General features: G+C 37.3%; 1 protein-coding gene across 5 annotated transcripts in view; it reads left to right on the top strand.

The window, feature by feature from the left end:
* Eea1 (early endosome antigen 1) overlaps nt 1–19,235 on the top strand; it is a 100,624-nt gene that overhangs the window by 37,365 nt on the left and 44,024 nt on the right. For 2 of the 5 annotated variants that reach the window (XM_021205009.1, XM_029542220.1), the window contains 7 exons: nt 11,121–11,248; nt 11,800–11,854; nt 11,945–12,010; nt 14,755–14,794; nt 15,714–15,827; nt 16,400–16,596; nt 18,020–18,100. In XM_021205009.1, coding sequence (XP_021060668.1) covers nt 11,121–11,248; nt 11,800–11,854; nt 11,945–12,010; nt 14,755–14,794; nt 15,714–15,827; nt 16,400–16,596; nt 18,020–18,100 — 681 coding nt within the window. Of the gene's footprint in view, nt 1–11,120; nt 11,249–11,799; nt 11,855–11,944; nt 12,011–14,561; nt 14,795–15,713; nt 15,828–16,399; nt 16,597–17,957; nt 18,101–19,235 lie in introns of all 5 variants that reach the window. The other 3 variants (XM_029542222.1, XM_029542219.1, XM_029542221.1) reach the window with 3 other exon arrangements.

Raw genomic sequence — 19,235 nt, 5'->3', positions numbered from 1 at the left:
GCTTTAGCTCTCCAGATGCACTGGAGGTGGTGACTGCACATCAGCGCCCATGTGGACTGTGGAGCCGGTCTCTGGGGCAGGGCTCGTCAGCCTTCCCAGGGCTGCCGCTCTTTAACACAGCTCCTCAGGTGGTGGCCCACCAGGAGATTATTTCACTGCTACTTTATAACTGTAATTCTGCTACAGTTATGAGTCTTAATGTAAATATCTGAGTTTCCTGATGGTCTTAGGCAACCCCTGGGAAAGGGTCGTTTGGCTCCAGGAGGGTTGTGACCCACAAGTGGAGAACTGTTGCTCTGCAGGGCATGCTGGTGTATACCTAAGGCTGGGTGGGCAGAGTATTAGGGCAAATGATTCTTAGGCTGGAAAGAATTTTCCCAATGATTTTGTAACATGTTTCTTTTTAAAATTTGCTTTTATAAAAGCAGGAAATCCTAACTTTTAAAATTCCTTTAAAAATATCATAAAAGAATGAAACTTGGTGCTATGAGATCCTAAAAATATGACTATTTTTCTATGATGCAGTCATACATAAGAAAATAGCAAAGCAAACTCACTTGATGTGTTTATGAAATACTTTACCTAGAGCAGATGTTTAAGTTACAAAGGAGGGAGAAGATGAAGCAGGCCCACTGGGAAGTCTCTGTGATGGTCGGTATCTGTGTAGAGGACAGATGGCCAATTCAGGTGGGGCACTCTAACAAGAACAGCTAGACTGTATGACACTGGCTAAGCCAGGTGCAGGGCAAGCAAAGATGGAGGCAAAAAGGTCTTAGAGATGTGTTTAGTATGTTTTTAGCTGACCAGTAGATGAGTCAGTTTTTCTTCTTTGTATTTAAGTGACAGTGACAATTGTAGGCACTTGCCACATAAGAGTTTTCCTTATGACTAAAAGGACCCTTGGTTCCACAGGAATACCTTAAGTCAGGGTAAGTCTTAGATGCACTGGATCCAAGGAAGGATTGCAGATAACAACCCTTGAGCAAAGAATTTATTGCTTTTAACCTTAAATAAACAAGTTTTTGAAAGTTGTTGACAAATTTAGAAAGATATGGTTGTCTATTTTTACCACATTTTTGCTAGTGAATATTTCTCTCAGTTTATCTGTCTAGCAACCTTGGTGCCTTGAATGTAGATTAGAAAAAAATAGTCTCTTGTATTTAGATTTAATATCAAACTCTGTGAGCTAACAGGTTCATTTTTGGTTCATTCATGGGTGATTAGTAGAAGCTAATTATATTTTAAAGTGGGTATGTAGTTTTAATAACTTTTTATTACTTTTTATATCTATATGTATCATACTAATAATTTTTAGAAATGACTTTTGAAATATAAAACAAGGTAAAAAAGTAGGTTACCAGAATTAAAGAATCTTGCTAGAATTAAGAGCAGAAGATACTAGTTGACTTAGGCTTATGCTGTTAAGTTGTCATGGAGAGATTTAATGCTAGTTAAGAAAGTGGGCAAATATATTTACAAAGATTTATTTTTCTTTCAGCTATGCCTTAAGTTTTATGTAAATATTCAAGATAAAATCACAGGGAAAATTCATGAATTTGGAGTATTACTCCTAAGTTTTTCTCTTAGGAATGGATCAGTTCTTTTCTGAGGTACTAACCTGGAATAGAGGTTCGAGGTGCATGATGATGTGCTTCAGGGTCGTCATTACTCTTCTGGTACTCATGCTAGCTAGCATCACAACTTGTAATTAAAGGCAACACTCAAACATCTATGGTCCACGCATGTAATCCTAGCATTCAGGATGCTGACTGTGAGTTTAATGCCAGCCTGAGCTATATTGTAAGACTTTGCCTCAACAATAACACAAAGCAACAACAACAACAAACTGAAGTTGTAAAGGGTAAATAACATAATTGGAATCTAAGTTTTCAAGGAACACTATAATTTTCTTACTAGCTAACAGTGGAAGTTAAGATACAAATAAGAAATGACAGGGTAAGTATTATTGTTATTCACGTGCTATTTTATACCACAGGCATGTAAGCCAGTATAATATAACAGTTATTGGACAGGCTATAAGCATGCTGACTTAAGCATAAAGTAGAACCAGTGTGAAATATGGTGGTAGACAATAGGTAGTTTTGAAGAAAGAGTAATCCCAGCTACATTATCATAAAAGGTTCTTTTAGAGTTCAAAACTAAAAACCTAAATACATTTGGAGCCTAACTGCATTATTCATTTTCATTCTTCCTCTGTCCTTCTTTGTCTCTCTGTGTGTCTGTGTGTGATGCAAGGGATTGAACCGAGTATTATGCATATGCTAGATGAGTGTTCTTCACCCATGCCATTTGGCTACTAATAGTGTTAATTCAGTGTCCAGAAAAAGTACACTCGCACTACCACTTTGACTTTTTGTTCATTTCAGTAGTTTCACAGGATCACAGCCTTTATTCACCTGCTGAACCCCCACCCTTCACTAGAGTACACTAAAAGCCCTGCTTCCTCGACTAGCATGCTTCTGTCCATAGCCCTTCCTACATCTTTGTTAGTGCTTAGGCATTTCCTCAGAGGGTCTGTCTTTTATTTCTGTCAGGGAACACTCATTCACTTTTAAGAACCTGATCCAAAAATCTCATGTGAGCAATATTATTGTTTTGTTTTGTTTTGTTTTTAACAAAATCTCAATTGTAAATTTTACCAGTGAAGGCTCAGGAGCCAGATGCTGGGATAAAAGCTGTCTGGTTCAGAGGCAGAGAAGGCACCCAGCTGACCTCAGCTCACATCCCCGCAGCAATGCCCCTCTCCCACACAGGCTCAAAATCCTCCTCCAAACTGAATGTTCCTCCCTTCTACTTCCTGTATGCCCTCTATCTGTCCTTCTGCCTTCTTACTCACTCCGTCTTTTTCTTAATAACCCAGTGTTCACTCCTGTGAACTGGTTGCTTGCTCCTCCTCTTGACCTATGGTTGATTTTATTTAATCCTGTTTACAATATTCAAGGAGAAAGCTCTTGGATTAAAGGTGTGTGCTAAGGCTGAGCCACAGCACAACTAGAAACAGTTTTTTCCAGTAAACAACACAATCTTGGGGTTCACAGTGTGATCAAATATCCTGCAACACAATATTTACATGAATATATTAATACATACTGGATGAAGCTTCAGTAAGATAGAGATGAGATACACATGTGAGATATATATATATATATATATATATATATATATATATATATATATATATATTATGTATGATGAATTGATGCTGCTTCTGTTATAGGTCTTTCTATGAATCTACTCTATAGAATTATCTGGTAGTATTTGTCTTTCTATCAGTGAGCTTTGGTTTTTGCCATGTAAAATTATATATATATATATATATATATATATATATATATATATAGATATATATATATATAGATATATATATATATAGAGAGAGAGAGAGAGGGGGGGCAGACAGACAGAGAAATGACAAGGTCTAATAACCTAAACTGGGTTTGAACTCACAATTTTCCTGTGTCTACCTCTCAAGTGCTGGGATAATAGGTATGTGCTATCATATTTGACTAGGAAATATATTGTTTTTACATCAATACCCAAGGAAAAGAGAAGTTTTAAAAATATTTTTTAGTTTACACATCTTTAGAGATTATTATTTTACTCATTTTGCTTTTGGAAGCTTTTATTATTTACAAGATATTAATGGCCTACTGTTCAACCAATTTCTTTATTGTCAACCTTATACTTTAATAAATAAATATACAGTATAGGATTTCATTGTGTGTGTATGAGTGTGTCTGTCTATCTATCTATCTATCTATCTATCTATCTATCTATCTATCTATCCATCTATCTATCATGAAAGAACCACATTGCCCATATAGGGGGATAGAGGTAAAAAGATCTAATATATTGTTAGAGTCAAAGAACTTGACAAGTTAATAGTGTGGTTGGAGGATATAAAGCAGTATATGTAAAGGCACAGAGAACAATTTGTACTCAGGGCCACAGGAGTGCTACTATTGTTGAAGTATGCGGGATAGATTTAGAGGGGTTTGGACATCAAATTTTATGAGTCATTAGCAGAATGGCCATGAAGAACTTGTGGGTCATGTGGATGATAAAGATTGGTGGAGAATATTGAAGAGTCTGTTTTAGGAAGGTGCTTCTGGCAGCTGTGTGGAACATCCATTAGTTAGAAGAAAGTAGGCTAGGTATAGGAACACTGTTGGAATATTTCTACGTTTGTCAGTACAATAGATAGTAACTGAACAAGAGGTGCTGCAGAGAGGGTGGGAGGAAAACATAGAAGGGAAGAATGCTTAGGTGTGCTGTCTTAATGACCAATGAGGTAGACGAGTCATTCATAATTCTTAAGTTTATAGTTCATGTTGAAAGGTGAAAGTTAATAAAAAGAAGTTTGGAAAACATGTCAAGACTTGGATTTACTGTTTGTGAAATGCCTGTAGAATGTAGGTAGGGATATATGTTCCGGCATGTATATATCCATAACTGCCCTGCATAGTATTGGCTTGATATTTGAATTACATATAAGTGGTAGCTGAAACCACTTACATTATTATATACCAGGGAAGAGATGTCAAGGAGAGCATATTTGGATAGCTGCATGTCTGCCTCACTGCTCGGGTGCCAGAGCACTGCTGGTTGCTACTTGGGAAGGAGAACAGTCTGTAATAGGAGCCCCAGCCTGTGAGATCTGGGGTGGATGCTGTGGTTCTCAGATTCCTGTGTACCTGAACACTGCTGTGAACTGCAGGGAGTTGAGAATCGTGTTCCTATGTGCCATGTTGGAAGGGGATGGCTAAGCCAGGGGCTGGGAGGCATCCAGTTTGGTTCCAAGTAAAGGAGATGGTCATTGCTTGTCCAAACTGCATTGTTTTTATGGTGGATGTGAATGCATGTGTTTCACTCAGGGTAAATCAGGGGTTAAATACCTTTTGCAGTCCTGGGTTTTTTGTTATTCCAGATGAATTTGAAAATTGCTCTATCTCTGTGAAGAATTGAGTTAGAATTTTGATGGGGTTTGCATTGAATCTGTAGATTGCTTTTGGTAGGATGGCCATTTTGACTATGTTAATCTTGGTGATCCACGAGCATGGGAGATCTTTCCATCTTCTGAGATCTTCTTCAATTTCTTTCTTCAGAGACTTGAAGATCTTGTCATACAGATCTTTTATTTGCTTAGTTAGAATCACACCAAGATATTTGATATTTGTGATTATTGTGAATGGTGTCATTTCCCTAATTTTTTTCTCATCCCATTTTACCCTTTGAGTAGAGGAAGGCTACTGATTTGTTAGAGTTAATTTTATATCCAGCCACTTTGCTGAAGTTGTTTATCAGCTATAAGAGTTCTCTGGTAGAATTTTTTGGGTTGCTTATGTATATTATTATAGTATCCACAAATAGTGATATCTTGACTTCCTCCTTCCCAATTTGTATCCCTTTGATCTCCTTTTGTTGTCGAATTGCTCTGGCTAGAACTTTGAGTACTCTATTGACTAGGTAGGGAGAGAGTGGACAGCCTTGTCTAGTACTTAATTTTAGTGGGATTGCTTCAAGTTTCTCTCCATTGAGTTTGATGTTAGCTACTGGTTTGCTGTATGTTGCTTTTATTATGTTTAGGTATGGACCTTGAATTCCTGATCTTTCTAATTCTTTTAATATGAAGGGCTGTTGTACTTTGTCAAAGGTTTTTTCACCATCGAATGAGGTAATCATGTGGGTTTTTTTTCTTTGAATTTGATTATATAGTGGATTACATTGATGGATTTTCATATGTTGAACCATCCCTGCATCTCTGGGATGAAGCCTACTTGATCATGGTGAATGATCGTTTTGATGTGTTCTTGGATTTGGCTTGCAAGAATTTTATTTAATATTTTTGCATTGATATTCATAAGGGAAATTGGTCTGAAGTTCTCTTACTAATCCTAACAGTTAAAGAACTTCTGGGAGATCCCACTGACCTCAAGCTGGACTACAGGGCAATAGTGATAAAAAGTGCATGGTACTGGTACAGAGACAGGCAGGTAGATCAATGGAATAGAATGGAAGACCCAGAAATAAGCTCTCACACCTCGAACATATCAGCACAGGGGAAAGTTTCCTGAATCGAACATCAGTGGCTCATGCTCTAAGATCTATTGACAAATGGGATTTCATGAAATTGCAAAGCTTCTGTAAGGCAAAAGACACTGTCAATAGGACAAAACGGCAACCAACAGATTGGGAAAAGATCTTTACCAATCCTATATCCAATAGACGGCTAATATCCAATATATGCAAAGAACTCAAGAAGTTAGTCTCCAGAGAATCAAATAACCCTATTTAAAAAATGGGATACAGAGCTAAACAAAGAATTTTCAACTGAGGAATATCAAATGGCTGAGAAGCACCTAAAGAAATGTTCAACATCCTTAGTCATCAAATCAAACTGACCCTGAGATTCTACCTCATACCAAGCAGAATGGCTAAGATCAAAAACTCAGGTAACAGTAGATGCTGGCAAGGATGTGGAGAAAGAGGAACACTCCTCCATTGCTGGTAGGATTGCAAGCTGGTACAACCACTCTGGAAATCAGTTTGGCAGTTTCCTCAGAAAATTGGACATAGTACCTAAAGACCCAGCTATACTACTCCTGGACATATACCCAAAAGATGCTCCAATGTGTAATAAGGACACATGTTCCATTATGTTCATAGCAGCCTTATTATAATAGCTAGAAGCTGGAAAGAACTCAGATGTCCTTCAACAGATGATACAGGAAATGTGGTACATTTACACAATGGAGTGCTACTCAGCAATTAAAAACAATGTCTTCATGAAATCCGCAAGCAAATGGATGGAACTAGAAAATATCATCTAGAAAATATCACCTGATTGAGGTAACCCAGACACAAAAGAACACACATGGTATGTACTCACTGATAAGTGGATAGTAGCTTAAAAAGCCCAGAATACCCACAGTACAGCCCACAAACCATAAGGAACTTAAGAAGAAGGAAGACCAAAGTGTGGATGCTTCAATCCTTCATAGAAAGGGAAACAAAATAATTACAGGAGGTAAAGGGAGGGAAGGATCTGAGAGGGAGCGGATGAGGGAAAAAATTGGGGCAGGATCAAGTATTGGAAGGAACAGGAGAGAAGTATAGAGGGTCAGGAAATCAAATAGAAATATGTAGCATTGGATTTGGGGAACTGGGGGAGCCACTAGAAAGTCCCAGATGCCAGGGAAGTGAGACTCTCCCAGGACCCAACGGGGATGACATTAGCTGAAATACCCAACAAGGGGGAGGTACAATCTGTAGAGGCCACCTCCAGTAGATAGACACGGCCCCTAGTTGAGGGATGGGGCTGACCACCCATCTCAAAATTTTAAACCCAGAAATGTTCCTGTCCAAAGAAAAGACATGGAGAAAGAAAGGAACATAGACTGCAGGAAAGGCCATCCAGAGAATGCCTTACCTAGGGATCCATTCCATTTGCAGACACCAAACCCCCCACACTATTGCTGATGCAAAGAAGTTCTTGCTGACAGGAGCCTGGTATGGCTGTTCCCTGAGAGGTTCTACCAGCACCTGACCAATACAGATACAGATACTCACAGACAGCCATTGTACTGAGCCAGGGGACTGCAATAGAAGAGCTAGGGGAAGAACTGAAGGAGCTGAAGGGGATTGCAACCCCATAGTAAGAATGACTTCAACTAACGGGACCACCCAGAGCTCCCAGAGGCTAAACCAACAACCAAGGAGTACACATGGAGGGATCCATGGTTCCAGATACATATATAGCAGAGGATAGCCTTATCTGACATCAGTGGGAGGAAAGGCCCTTGGTCCTGTGGAGGCTTGATGTCCCAGTGTAGAGTGGGGAGTGGGTGGAAGAGCACCCTCACAGAGGCAAAGGGGACAGGGGGAGAGAAGATGGGATGGTGGGATTCATGGAGGGGTAACCGGGAAGGAAGATATCATTTGAAATGTAAACAGGTAAAATGAGTAATAAAAAAATATCTTTGCATGAGCGGGTACCCAGGAAGGGAAGCTCATTGGCTAAATACTTGGGGCCTATCTGGATATCTCATTAGCATGGAGCACTCAGGTTTTTATGCTATCTGATTGGTTGTCATGGTCCTTTCAGTGAGGTGTCATGGGTACCTATTCTTGGATAAGTAGAGCTTGGCAGGGAGCTGGTTCTATGCCTGCTGTTCACTATTCTGGAGTTTTTGGGGGTTTTGAACCTGTTTCAACCTTACCAGTTCTTCTGTCTGGTGGCACGGTCTACTTTCTTCACAATTTAATTTTGTTGTTGTTGTTGTTGTTGTTGTTGTTGTTGTTGTTGTTGTTTTTGTCGTTGTTGTTGCAATATGGCAAGGACATTTTCTTCAAAAGAAAGTGATAGTTCTGACTAGATATTGTGCAAGATACCAGTGCACTACTTGAGTGAACATACTCATGGACAGCAGTGATCTTTAGAGGGAATTGTTCTAGTTTGTATAGAGTGAAGAAAAGGTGGCATTCCTACATTCCCATGAAGCAGACTTTAGTTTTCATAGATGTTTCAAAGTCAGCATGTACTTACTTGTTGCTTGCAGTGTGGATGTGCACTGGAATGTGTAGTTTTTACCTTTGTGTTTGAAATAAAGAAACAACCCAGAATTACTGTGCACGTGCTAAACTCAATTCAGATTTATTTCTTGCCACCAAATTAGCAGAATTATACACTTAAAAATTTCATGAAGTTTTCACTGATACTTTATCTTTGTTTCAATAAACTTAAATATTTTGTGTATAGGACGTACCCCTGCAAAATCAATTGCATGGGCGATGTTCTTAAAGGCTAGAGGAACGTGTAGGTTGAGTTGAGTAAGGGTTGAGAATGTTTTCAGAATTGAAATGCTCTGGTAGTTTGTAAAGGTAAGGATTCGGAGTAAGGCATCCTTGGAGCTCTTGGTGAGAAGTATTTGGATGTGCAAAGTGTGGGAAACTGTTATTCATAGAAACTTTGTTTTGTTTTGTTTGTTTTGAGACAGAATTTCTCTGTATAACCCTGGCTGTCCTGGAACTTATTCTGTAGACCAGGCTGGTCTCAAACTCAGAGATCCACCTTCCTCTGCCTCCTGAGTGCTGTGATTAAAGGCTGTTCCACTACTGCCTGACTTCATAGAAACTTTGAATGTAAAAATTTAAGAGACTAAAAGTGAGATTTCTATTGTATATTAATTATGCTAAAATAAAATATAATACTTTGTATATACCTCTTAAACAAATAATTTTTAGAGGATCATCAGACCACTAACCAGGGAGTTCTTATAGCCTTTGACTTGCTAATACAGTTTGTAGTTAGCTAGCCATACATTGGTCAGTTTAATGCGATTTGGTTAACCATTGATTCCATTCCACAAAAGGATACTTTTCCGTATGTGTCATCAGTCTTCTCCTTTCTTTATGGGCTGGGACTGTATTTTAAAATTTGTGTCTTTCATAGAGCTATTGTTGTTGTTGTTGTTGTTGTTGTTATTATTATTATCATCATCATTAGGTGATAATAGATACCTGTTGAATAAAGTCACTGAGAAGTTAGAAGAAGACCTGTTTTAAGGAAGTCACTTTTAAGGATTAAGTCAGTGAGTTCAAGAGATAATATAAGCCGGGCGTGGTGGCACACACCTTTAATCCCAGCACTCGGGAGGCAGAGGCAGGCAGATTTCTGAATTCGAGGCTAGCCTGGTCTACAGAGTGAGTTCCAGGACAGCCAAGGCTACACAGAGAAACCCTGTCTCGAAAAACAAACAAACAAAAAAGAGATAATATAATATTCTAGAAACATGGGATTTGCCTAGCAATTCTTGGTCATTTGTGACTTCTTAGTTTTTTTGAGTTTCCTATTCTATAAAATATAGTTAGCAACACTAAATGAATAGGCATGAGCTTTAAATGAGATTGTGTAGGGCAAATTTCTGGTGTATAGTACGGGTCCAATGGAAAGTTTAGTTATTCTAGCTACCTCTAGCAGTTAATTTGTGAGGGCATTTTTGAAATGTTTTTGTTATTTTATTGTAATAAATATTTTTTGTCATTGATCAAAAATGTAATAAAATGTTGTTTACTATTAGTAAAATAACTTCTCATGTATTCTGTGGAATATTAAAGTTATAGCCAAGTATGCTGATTTTATGATTCAGTCCTGAATTGTAACCCCAAACACAGAAAACATGGAATTATAGCAGGATGCTTAACAGCGTTATCAATGATCGTCGTAAATCATATATTCTGGGATTATCGGCTGCTTATGTTTTATTAGACTTTTCATTAGCTTAGGGCTTTTATTATGTTAGCCGTAGGCTAGCAATTATTTATTTGTTTCTGTTTATTTATTTTGAAGCAGGGTCTCATGTACCTAATGTTGGTCTTACTATGTACTTGAGATGACTTTAAACTTCGGATCCGTTTGCCTCTATTTCTGGGTTGCTGAAACTATAGGTGTGCACCATCACTCTGCTAGATATTTTCTGATTACAACACTTGGCTAATAGAGCTTTGTGTGAGATACTTACAGTCTTAATTTTTTCCTTCGGTGACAAAATCATTTCAATACCTTACCTTTTTTTTTTTATATTCCTATGAAATAGATTAGAACAATTGTTACTTTAATGAGAATACACACACACAGAGAAAAATTGTGATGGAAAATGTTTTCAACTAATCTAGAATTGCTTGGTGTCATGGCACACACCTTAAATCCCAGTACTCAGAAGGCAGAGTCGAGTGGAACTATGTGAGTTCAAGGCCATCCTGATTTACATAGTGAGCTCTTGTTGCAATGCTACATAGTGAGACCCTGTCTCACAAAAGAAAAAAAACCAAAACCACAAACTAACGTCTCATTCATTTCTTTAGCTATTAGTTTGGTGCAGCCTAAAAGATAGCTGTGTTTTCTTTATGTTTTGTATACTTTAAGCAGAATTGATAGTGAAATAAATACCTTTGCTTGATAATAGAATTGTGGCTTATCATTATAAATTACAGTTTATTTAATGGCATTATGGTATGACTATATTGGCCATATTTCATAAATGCTAAGTGTTATTGTTCAAAATTAAATAGTTTTAAAACTTTTTGGTTCCCCTTTTTAGGGTTTCATATGTCCCCAGTGTATGAAATCTCTTGGGTCTGCTGATGAACTTTTCAAGCACTATCAGGCCGTTCATGATGCTGGTAATGACTCGGGTCATGGTGAAGAGGCCAGTCTTGCTTTGACACGGTACAGTATACTAGTTTGAAACGGGTATTGTCATGGAATGCACATGTGATATAATTGCTATGTCAACATTAATTACTTTCTGAAAATTGTAATGTTCTCATACTACTTAATTTAAATCTGTCCTCAATTAGCGTGGTCTTCCTCGCTTAAAGAAGGTATTCTGTGGATTTCAGTCAGAAACAAACCAGTGTTATACAGCCAAGTGAATGAAGGGGAGAGTGACCAGGCAAGGGCAGATTATGCACATTTGATAGTACTGCTGGCAGCTGTAGACCTTGCCCTACCTGTGTTAGGAAGCCATTCATGGTTATTGTTGGTAACTTTGTTTCTGCTCTAGGCACTTGATAATTATCTTGTTATTTGCTTGTGAATTGTTTTTGTTTGTAAACCATGTGCTTTTAAGACTGAAATTAATTTTCTAAAGGCTTTTATACAGAAAACATTCAGTGTTTTAAAAATAATTGGAAAAGCTATAACATTAAAATTTACTGATTATCACTTGCTAAGCTTGTAAATTAAAAGACCTTTCCTCTCTCCTCATGCATCTTTAGAGATGACATAACACTACTCAGACAAGAGGTCCAAGACCTACAGGCCTCACTTAAGGTAAAAATAAACACTCCAATGATTGTTTATTTTTAGAGTTTCACATTAAAAATTGTTTTAAAATTTACTAATTAAAATCTTTCTTATCAGGAAGAAAAATGGTACTCAGAAGAATTAAAGAAAGAATTAGAAAAATATCAAGGGCTACAGCAGCAAGTAATTGCATTTTAAATTCTTAAATCATGTTTATTAGTTGTTTATTTTTATTGTTGAAAATTAAGCATTATACTCTTTTGTAAGGGGCTTGATATAAATACTTTCCTAATTTATTTTTTGTGTAACAGCCTATTAAATAATCTGTATAATTCTAATGAATTTGGAGCATATATAGGAAGCAAAGATAAGCTTCTTAAACATGTGTCATTAAGAATTTTCTGTGTTAGGTATGATAGTGTAATCTCAGCACTTGGAAGGCAGAGGCCAGAAAATGTGTGTTCAAAGACAGTCTAGGCTGCATAGCAAGACTTTGTCTCAAAAGGAGTGAAGGGGCTGGAGAGACGGCTCGGTAATTAAGTGTGCTTGCTGCATTTGCTGAGGACCCGAGCTTAATCCCCTGCACCCACATCAGGCAGCTCAGTGGTGCCTGGCAACTGCAGTTCCAGGGGATCCAGTGCCCTCTTCTGGCCTCCTGCACACATGTGCTCGTGCATACACACAATTAAAAATTGGACTTCTATCTATCTATCTATCTATCTATCTATCTATCTATCTATCTATCTATCTATGCATGTATGTATGTATGTATGTATGTATGTATCTTCTATCATCTATCATCTATCTATATCTACTGTCTATCATCTATCTATATCTATCTGTCTGTCTATCATCTATCTATCTATATCTATCTATCTATCTATCTATCTTCTGTCTATCATCTATCTATATCTATATCTATCTGTCTATCTATCAACTATCAATCAATCATCGATATACATTGCTTTAAAAGAGAATCAGTTATCAGTTTTTAAAACATCAATCTTATGTTATTCTATTTTTCTGACAGTATACTTAAATGGCTTAAAAAAACTGAGGCTCAACACAAATTATTGGCCTCTACTTCCTCATCTCATCTCACTGAAAAAATCTTTAAGAGCAGTAACAATGGAATTGTCGTTTCTTGTGATAACAAGGCCTTCTGGAAAATGTCCTTCAAGACCTGGGACTATAGGCATGTGCTAGTGTGTCATATTTCATAAATACATTCTCTATACTGTAAGTCACAACTTGTGTTTCCAGTAAATTTCTGTTTAGAAGCAAATACATTTTAAATATTTTAAGCCATCTATATGGAAATCCTTTATTCTTTGACATGGACTTAACTCTTTACAATATTAAAATATGTGAAAGTTATTAATTTTTCCCAGTATCTGGATGACTTTAGCCCTAAAGGATATGGTAGTGGTAGTGGTTGTCTTCTCCTCGTCCTCGTCCTCGTCCTCGTCCTCCTCGTCCTCCTCGTCCTCGTCGTCGTCGTCGTCCTCCTCCTCCTCCTCCTTCTTCTTCTTCTTCTTCTTTTTTTTTTTTTTGGGGGGGGGGAGGAAACATGGTCTCTCTACATAGCCCTGACTGTCCTGGAACTCACTATATAGACCAAACTAGCTTCAAACTCTCAGAGGTCTTCCTGCTTCTGCCTCTGCCTCTGCTGAGAATAAAGGCATGCCTGGTATTTTATAGGTTAAAGTATGTCTGTGTTTCACATTTATTTATTGCACATGTGTGTGTGTGTGTGTGTGTGTGTGTGTGTGTGTATGTGTGTGCGTACATATATGTGGGTACCTTCTTGCATGTAGATAGAGGTCAGTCAACAGCTTGTGAGAGTAGAATTCTTTTCTTGGCCCAGGAAGGTGAGTTCAGGTCCTAGTGAGAAGTACATTTACCCTCTGAGCCATCTTGTGAGCCCTTCCTTTATTTCTCTCTTTGAGATGATTGATGAACTCAGGGACCTGTGTACTAGGCAAGTGCCTTCCTACTGACCTGTGTTCCAGTGTCTAGCTGTTGCTTCAACTCTCACACAATAATACCCTTCTTGATTGTCATAGTGGATGGCATATATGAGGTTACTAAATTTTTAAATAGTTTAGGTATTTTTATGCATATAGTAAGGATATGTTCAATGTAATGATCTCTTAGATCACATATCTATTGCTACTTATTTTTCTTTAAATTCTCAGTGCTTAAAGGAGAGAATAGAGTGAACATATTTCACAGAGACTATATTCAGTAGATGAGTTACATGAACAACTTAGTGAATGCCACAGTTATTAAAGTCCATTAATAATTTCTCAACTGTAGTAGAATCAGTCTCTCATGCTAAGCAAAATCTCATTAAAATTTAAGGTGTACCTTTATAAGTGGTTTCCTGAGAGTGATGCTTTCCACAGAGAGCTGTATAACAGGGATCACTTACTGATAGAGTGCACTGTAGGTGGTGGTGGGCGAGATTTGAGAGGTAAGGCTAAAGGAGTGTGATGGAGCCTGACACAGCATGAGATATTGGTCTGGAGAAATAGACAGTGGTGCTGTGTGCTGTGCGGTAGGCTTGTGTACTTGCAGCTTAGCAGTTGGTACCAGGAGCCTGTATGCGGAAAGTGGGAAGAGCTGATGCTGGCTTCTGGAGACAGGGGAAGTGCTGTTATTACTTTATTGCTGAATATATGGAATTGTGGATGTCACCTGTTGCATGACACTGAGGTTTCTACAAACATAGGAAAGCCCTTGGACTGGCAGACTGCAGTGAAGTGACGCCAGCTGTCTAATGACACCTTACAGATCTGAAAGGAGGAGAGCCATCAGATTCTGATCTTAACCCAGATCCTCTTACTTAACTTGACAGACATGCCAATTGTATAGAGTTTTCTTCTCTTTTACCACATTTATTTATGTGTTCTGTTTTAATTAAGGAGGCTAAGTCTGATGGATTGGTGACTGATTCGTCAGCAGGTAATTAAAACATTTTTGTTTTCATTTTTCTATTTTTCTCATCCTTTTTAAAATTTAATACCTGATAAAGGTGTTTTGTTTATGTTTATACATATTTGTAAGACAGTAAAAGTATTTTGTTTGTGTGTTCTGTTTAGATTGTTACTTGTGTCACAATTTAGTCAGTTATTTAGTTCATTATATTCTGAAGATAAGAATAGACCTCTAGAATGTTACCACAATGATTTCTTACAGTTCAGTCTACATTAGATAATGCTGTCTGTACCTCTTGCAGTGGATGATGAGATGAGCGTCTTTGTAGCTGCTGTTAAGTGGGTTGGTGCTCAGTGACTAGTCCAGGATAGACTCAGAGTAGAAGTTGTAGTGAAGGGATTTCTCTCAGAATGAAGCAGTAGTGACAGACATTGACTGCACACTTTCACTAATGTGTTTTAAGGCCATTGTTGTTCTTAGTTATTTCTAAATTCACTTTATAATGTTTATGAACAACATAATACATTTTAAAATGGGTATGATGGTATATGTCTGTAATACTAGCATGCAGGAGGCTGAAAAAGGAGAATCACAAGTTCTAATCTAACCTTATCTGTAAAGTAAGATCTTAATTTTGTAAATCTTTCATTTCTTTATTTTTTACACTTCAGATTTTATCTTAATTTTTAAAAAGCAAAACTAAACTTCTAAACAAATATTTATAGATATTTGGAGGTTATTCTAGTTATTTTTTTATTTATAAATCATGTTTATAAATTGTGATTTTTACCTTAAATGATTCAAATATGCTCAATATTTTGAAATGTGAAAATAATCTTATAGATGGATTCACATCAATTGTTATTACATGATTATGATATAAGTAATAAAACTTTAGTGTATATGACTAACATTATAATTAACACAGTGCTATGCTCTCTTCTAGAACTACAGTCTTTAGAGCAACAATTAGAAGAAGCACAAACAGAGAATTTTAATATTAAGCAAATGAAAGATCTGTTTGAACAGAAAGCAGCCCAACTTGCTACTGAAATTGCAGGTATATTGAATCTGAATTTTTTAGCCAATAAAATATTCTTACTACCCTTTCATCACTATATGTCCTAGAAAACTAATGTTTCAGTGTATTAAAACATTTTTGTAGACGATAGAAGTGATTAATGTAGTTTAATAATATGAATTGCTGAATAAATTATTTTATTTGTCCTTCAATGTTTTTCCTTTAGTATTTTCTTCTTGTAATTTAAAGTTAAATTTTCTCTTTTGAAATGCTTGGTGATTAAAATGTAACATTTTAAATAAATTGATTGTATAATATATTAGATATTTAATACTTGGTTGTGCTATCAATTAATTATTCATAATGTATTTTGTTCCAAATTATATGCTTTTTAATGTACATACATTTTATGTACATTAAAGTACTAAGTAGTCTACTGTTGGTTGGAATTTAACATGATCATAACCTTATGGGTATAGTTATGGGTACTTAAGGAATGTGAATTAGACTTAAGTGTGTATAACCTTACAGGTTAATATATGCAGACTTATAAGGCCTGCCTTCAGGGTTAATATTATGAAACCAATATATGTATTGCTATTTTTAATTAGATATAAAGTCAAAGTATGATGAAGAAAAGAGTCTCCGAGCAGCTGCTGAACAAAAAGTGACACATTTGACAGAAGAATTAAACAAACAGACAACTGTAATTCAAGATCTGAAAACTGAACTGCTTCAGAGACCTGGTATAGAAGATGTTGCTGTACTAAAGAAAGAACTGGTCCAAGTTCAAACACTAATGGATAACATGACTTTGGAACATTGTACATCGTGGTGCGCACTAGGCTCCGCACCACGATGTACAACGTCCACAAGCAGGACACTCCAGAAGAGGGAGTCAGATCTTGTTACGGATGGTTATGAGCCACCATGTGGTAGCTGGGATTTGAACTCGGGACCTTTTGGAAGAGCACTTGGGTGCTCTTACCCACTGAGCCATCTCACCAGCCCCCCTGTTGTTTCTTTTTAAGTATCCACATCTCTGAAGCTGTCATTTCCTCCCTTTGTATTTGCTCTTTTGAGACAGGCTCTCACTGTGTAGCCTTGACCATCGTGGAACTTGCTATGTAGACAAGACTGGCCTCCCACTCAGAGATCCTCTTACCTCTGCTTCCTCAGTGTCGGGGCTAAAGGTGTGTGCCAACATGCAGACATTTCCTTACACTTCATTTTCACAGTGCATCAGGTTTTAGCATTGCCTCCAACTGGAAAGAAATTTTATTTCAAATTCTACAAACATAAAACTCAAAGTATTCCACAAAATAGAAACAGAAGGTACTCTACCCAATTCAGTCTATGAAGCCACAATTGCTCTGATACCTAAACCACACAATGATCCAACANAGAAAGAGAACTTCAAACCAATTTCCCTTATGAATATCGATACAAAAATACTCAATAAAATCTGTGCAAACCAAGTCCAGGAATACAAACATAAAACTCAAGTCAGACTTCTTTGATGACGGTATTTGTCAGTAGGTACCATGGTTCAGTGTTTTCCTCAGGCTTTACAACCTTAGCCCTATCTTTGACATCTTTATTTATGTAGCACTCAATAAATACATGAAGAAATGACTGAATACAAGCAACTGATTGGAAACCCGGAACAAGCTTGCATCTTTTCTTCCTTATTTAAATTTTGTTGTTGTATCATCATAAGGTGTAGACCCCTGGCTCCGTGCTAGGCAAGAGGTCTCGTCAGAGCCCAGCACTTCTTTAGTCCCATTGCCTCCTCCTCAGCAGAGGGAGGAATGCACAGTCTGTGAAGTTGTTGTTAGGATCCATACACAGTTTGTTAAGGGACACCAAGCCAGGGAAATGCTTGGATAGGTGTGAGTTTGCTAGCGTGTAGCGTGATGAGACTGTGAGTAGAATGAATGGAAAGGGCATTGGTTTATTGGGGCAGGAATCAGTGTTTGGGGTTGACACACTTGATCTTAGCCAAAAGGCCGAGAAGCAATGGAGTTTAGAGCCTAAAAATTGGTAATAATGTTTGTTTTTATTTTGACCTCCTTTTAGTGACTTATTCTAAAATGTATATTATTTTAGGGTTTTTTTTTTAACTGTAGTATTTAATTAAAATGTGTGTTTCACAGCTTCAGAGACCTGGTATAGAAGATGTTGCTGTACTAAAGAAAGAACTGGTCCAAGTTCAAACACTAATGGATAACATGACTTTGGAACGTGAGAGAGAATCTGAAAAACTCAAAGATGAATGCAAAAAGTTACAATCAGAACATGCTAATTCAGAGGTAATGACACTCAGAGGAATGCTTCCATGATAGATTATTATTTCACCTAATAAATGATGCATATAGTTAGATAATTAAGGCCAGTTGGTAAGTGATAATTGAATTTATCTTAATTTGGTAGCAGTAAATGAAGTCTGATGCCATTTCCTATAGTTACTTTAACAATATTGTTTTGGGAAAATATGTAGAAATAATTGCTTCTTTCTTTGCTTTCTTTCTGGTTCTTTAAAACGTTTTGACATGCAGTCTCCCTATGTTGACCAGGCTCTTTTTAACCTCCTTGGTCTCCTGAGTGGCTAAGAGGACAGAAATGTACCACAGAACCTAGCAGAAGATGTGCTTTTTAATAGGTTTATTTCTAATTGATAGGCATTGAATGCTGTAGCTGAGAATAGTCTTTTCAGTGTTGTAATTGGTACTGCGGAGAGTGGGCTCAGCAGTTAAAGCCCACTCTGCTCTTGCAGAGAACCAGGACTTGGTTCCCAGCAACCGCAAGGCAACTCATAAACATCTGTAAATTCACTTCTCGGGGATCTGATGTTAACTTCCTAGCCTCTGAAGGCACCTGGCACACACGTGGTGCACAGATGTTCATATAGGCAAAACACTTATATGTAAAAAATAAAAGTAAATAAATCTTCTTTAAAAAGTGCTCCAACTGGGCTGGTGAGATGGCTCAGTGGTTAAGAGCACCCGACTGCTCTTCCAAAGGTCCGGAGTTCAAATCCCAGCAACCACATGGTGGCTCATAACCATCTGTAACAAGATCTGACTCCCTCTTCTGGAGTGTCTGAAGACAGCTACAGTGTACTTACATATAATAAATAAATAAATCTTTAAAAATAAAAAAAAATGCTCCAACCTACTACCATAACTTAGATCTAATTTGTCATATGTTGTCACACATACATAGAATTCCAACATTTGGAGGCTAAGACAGGAGGACCATGAGTTTAAGGGCAATCTTAGGTACATAGTGAGGGACCCTATTTGAACACACACACACCCCAAAAAAGAGAACAACAGAAAAGGAAAGCATTTGTTGTAGTGACAGTTTTTAGCTGGTGACCAAAATACCACTCTGTTCATAAATAGTAACATGCCAGTAAATCATGGAGTAAAATTATTAGATATC

This window comes from Mus pahari, chromosome 9 (assembly GCF_900095145.1).
Source record: "Mus pahari chromosome 9, PAHARI_EIJ_v1.1, whole genome shotgun sequence".
Classification (NCBI taxonomy): domain Eukaryota; kingdom Metazoa; phylum Chordata; class Mammalia; order Rodentia; family Muridae; genus Mus; species Mus pahari.
This window is presented reverse-complemented; position numbering and strand designations above follow the sequence as displayed.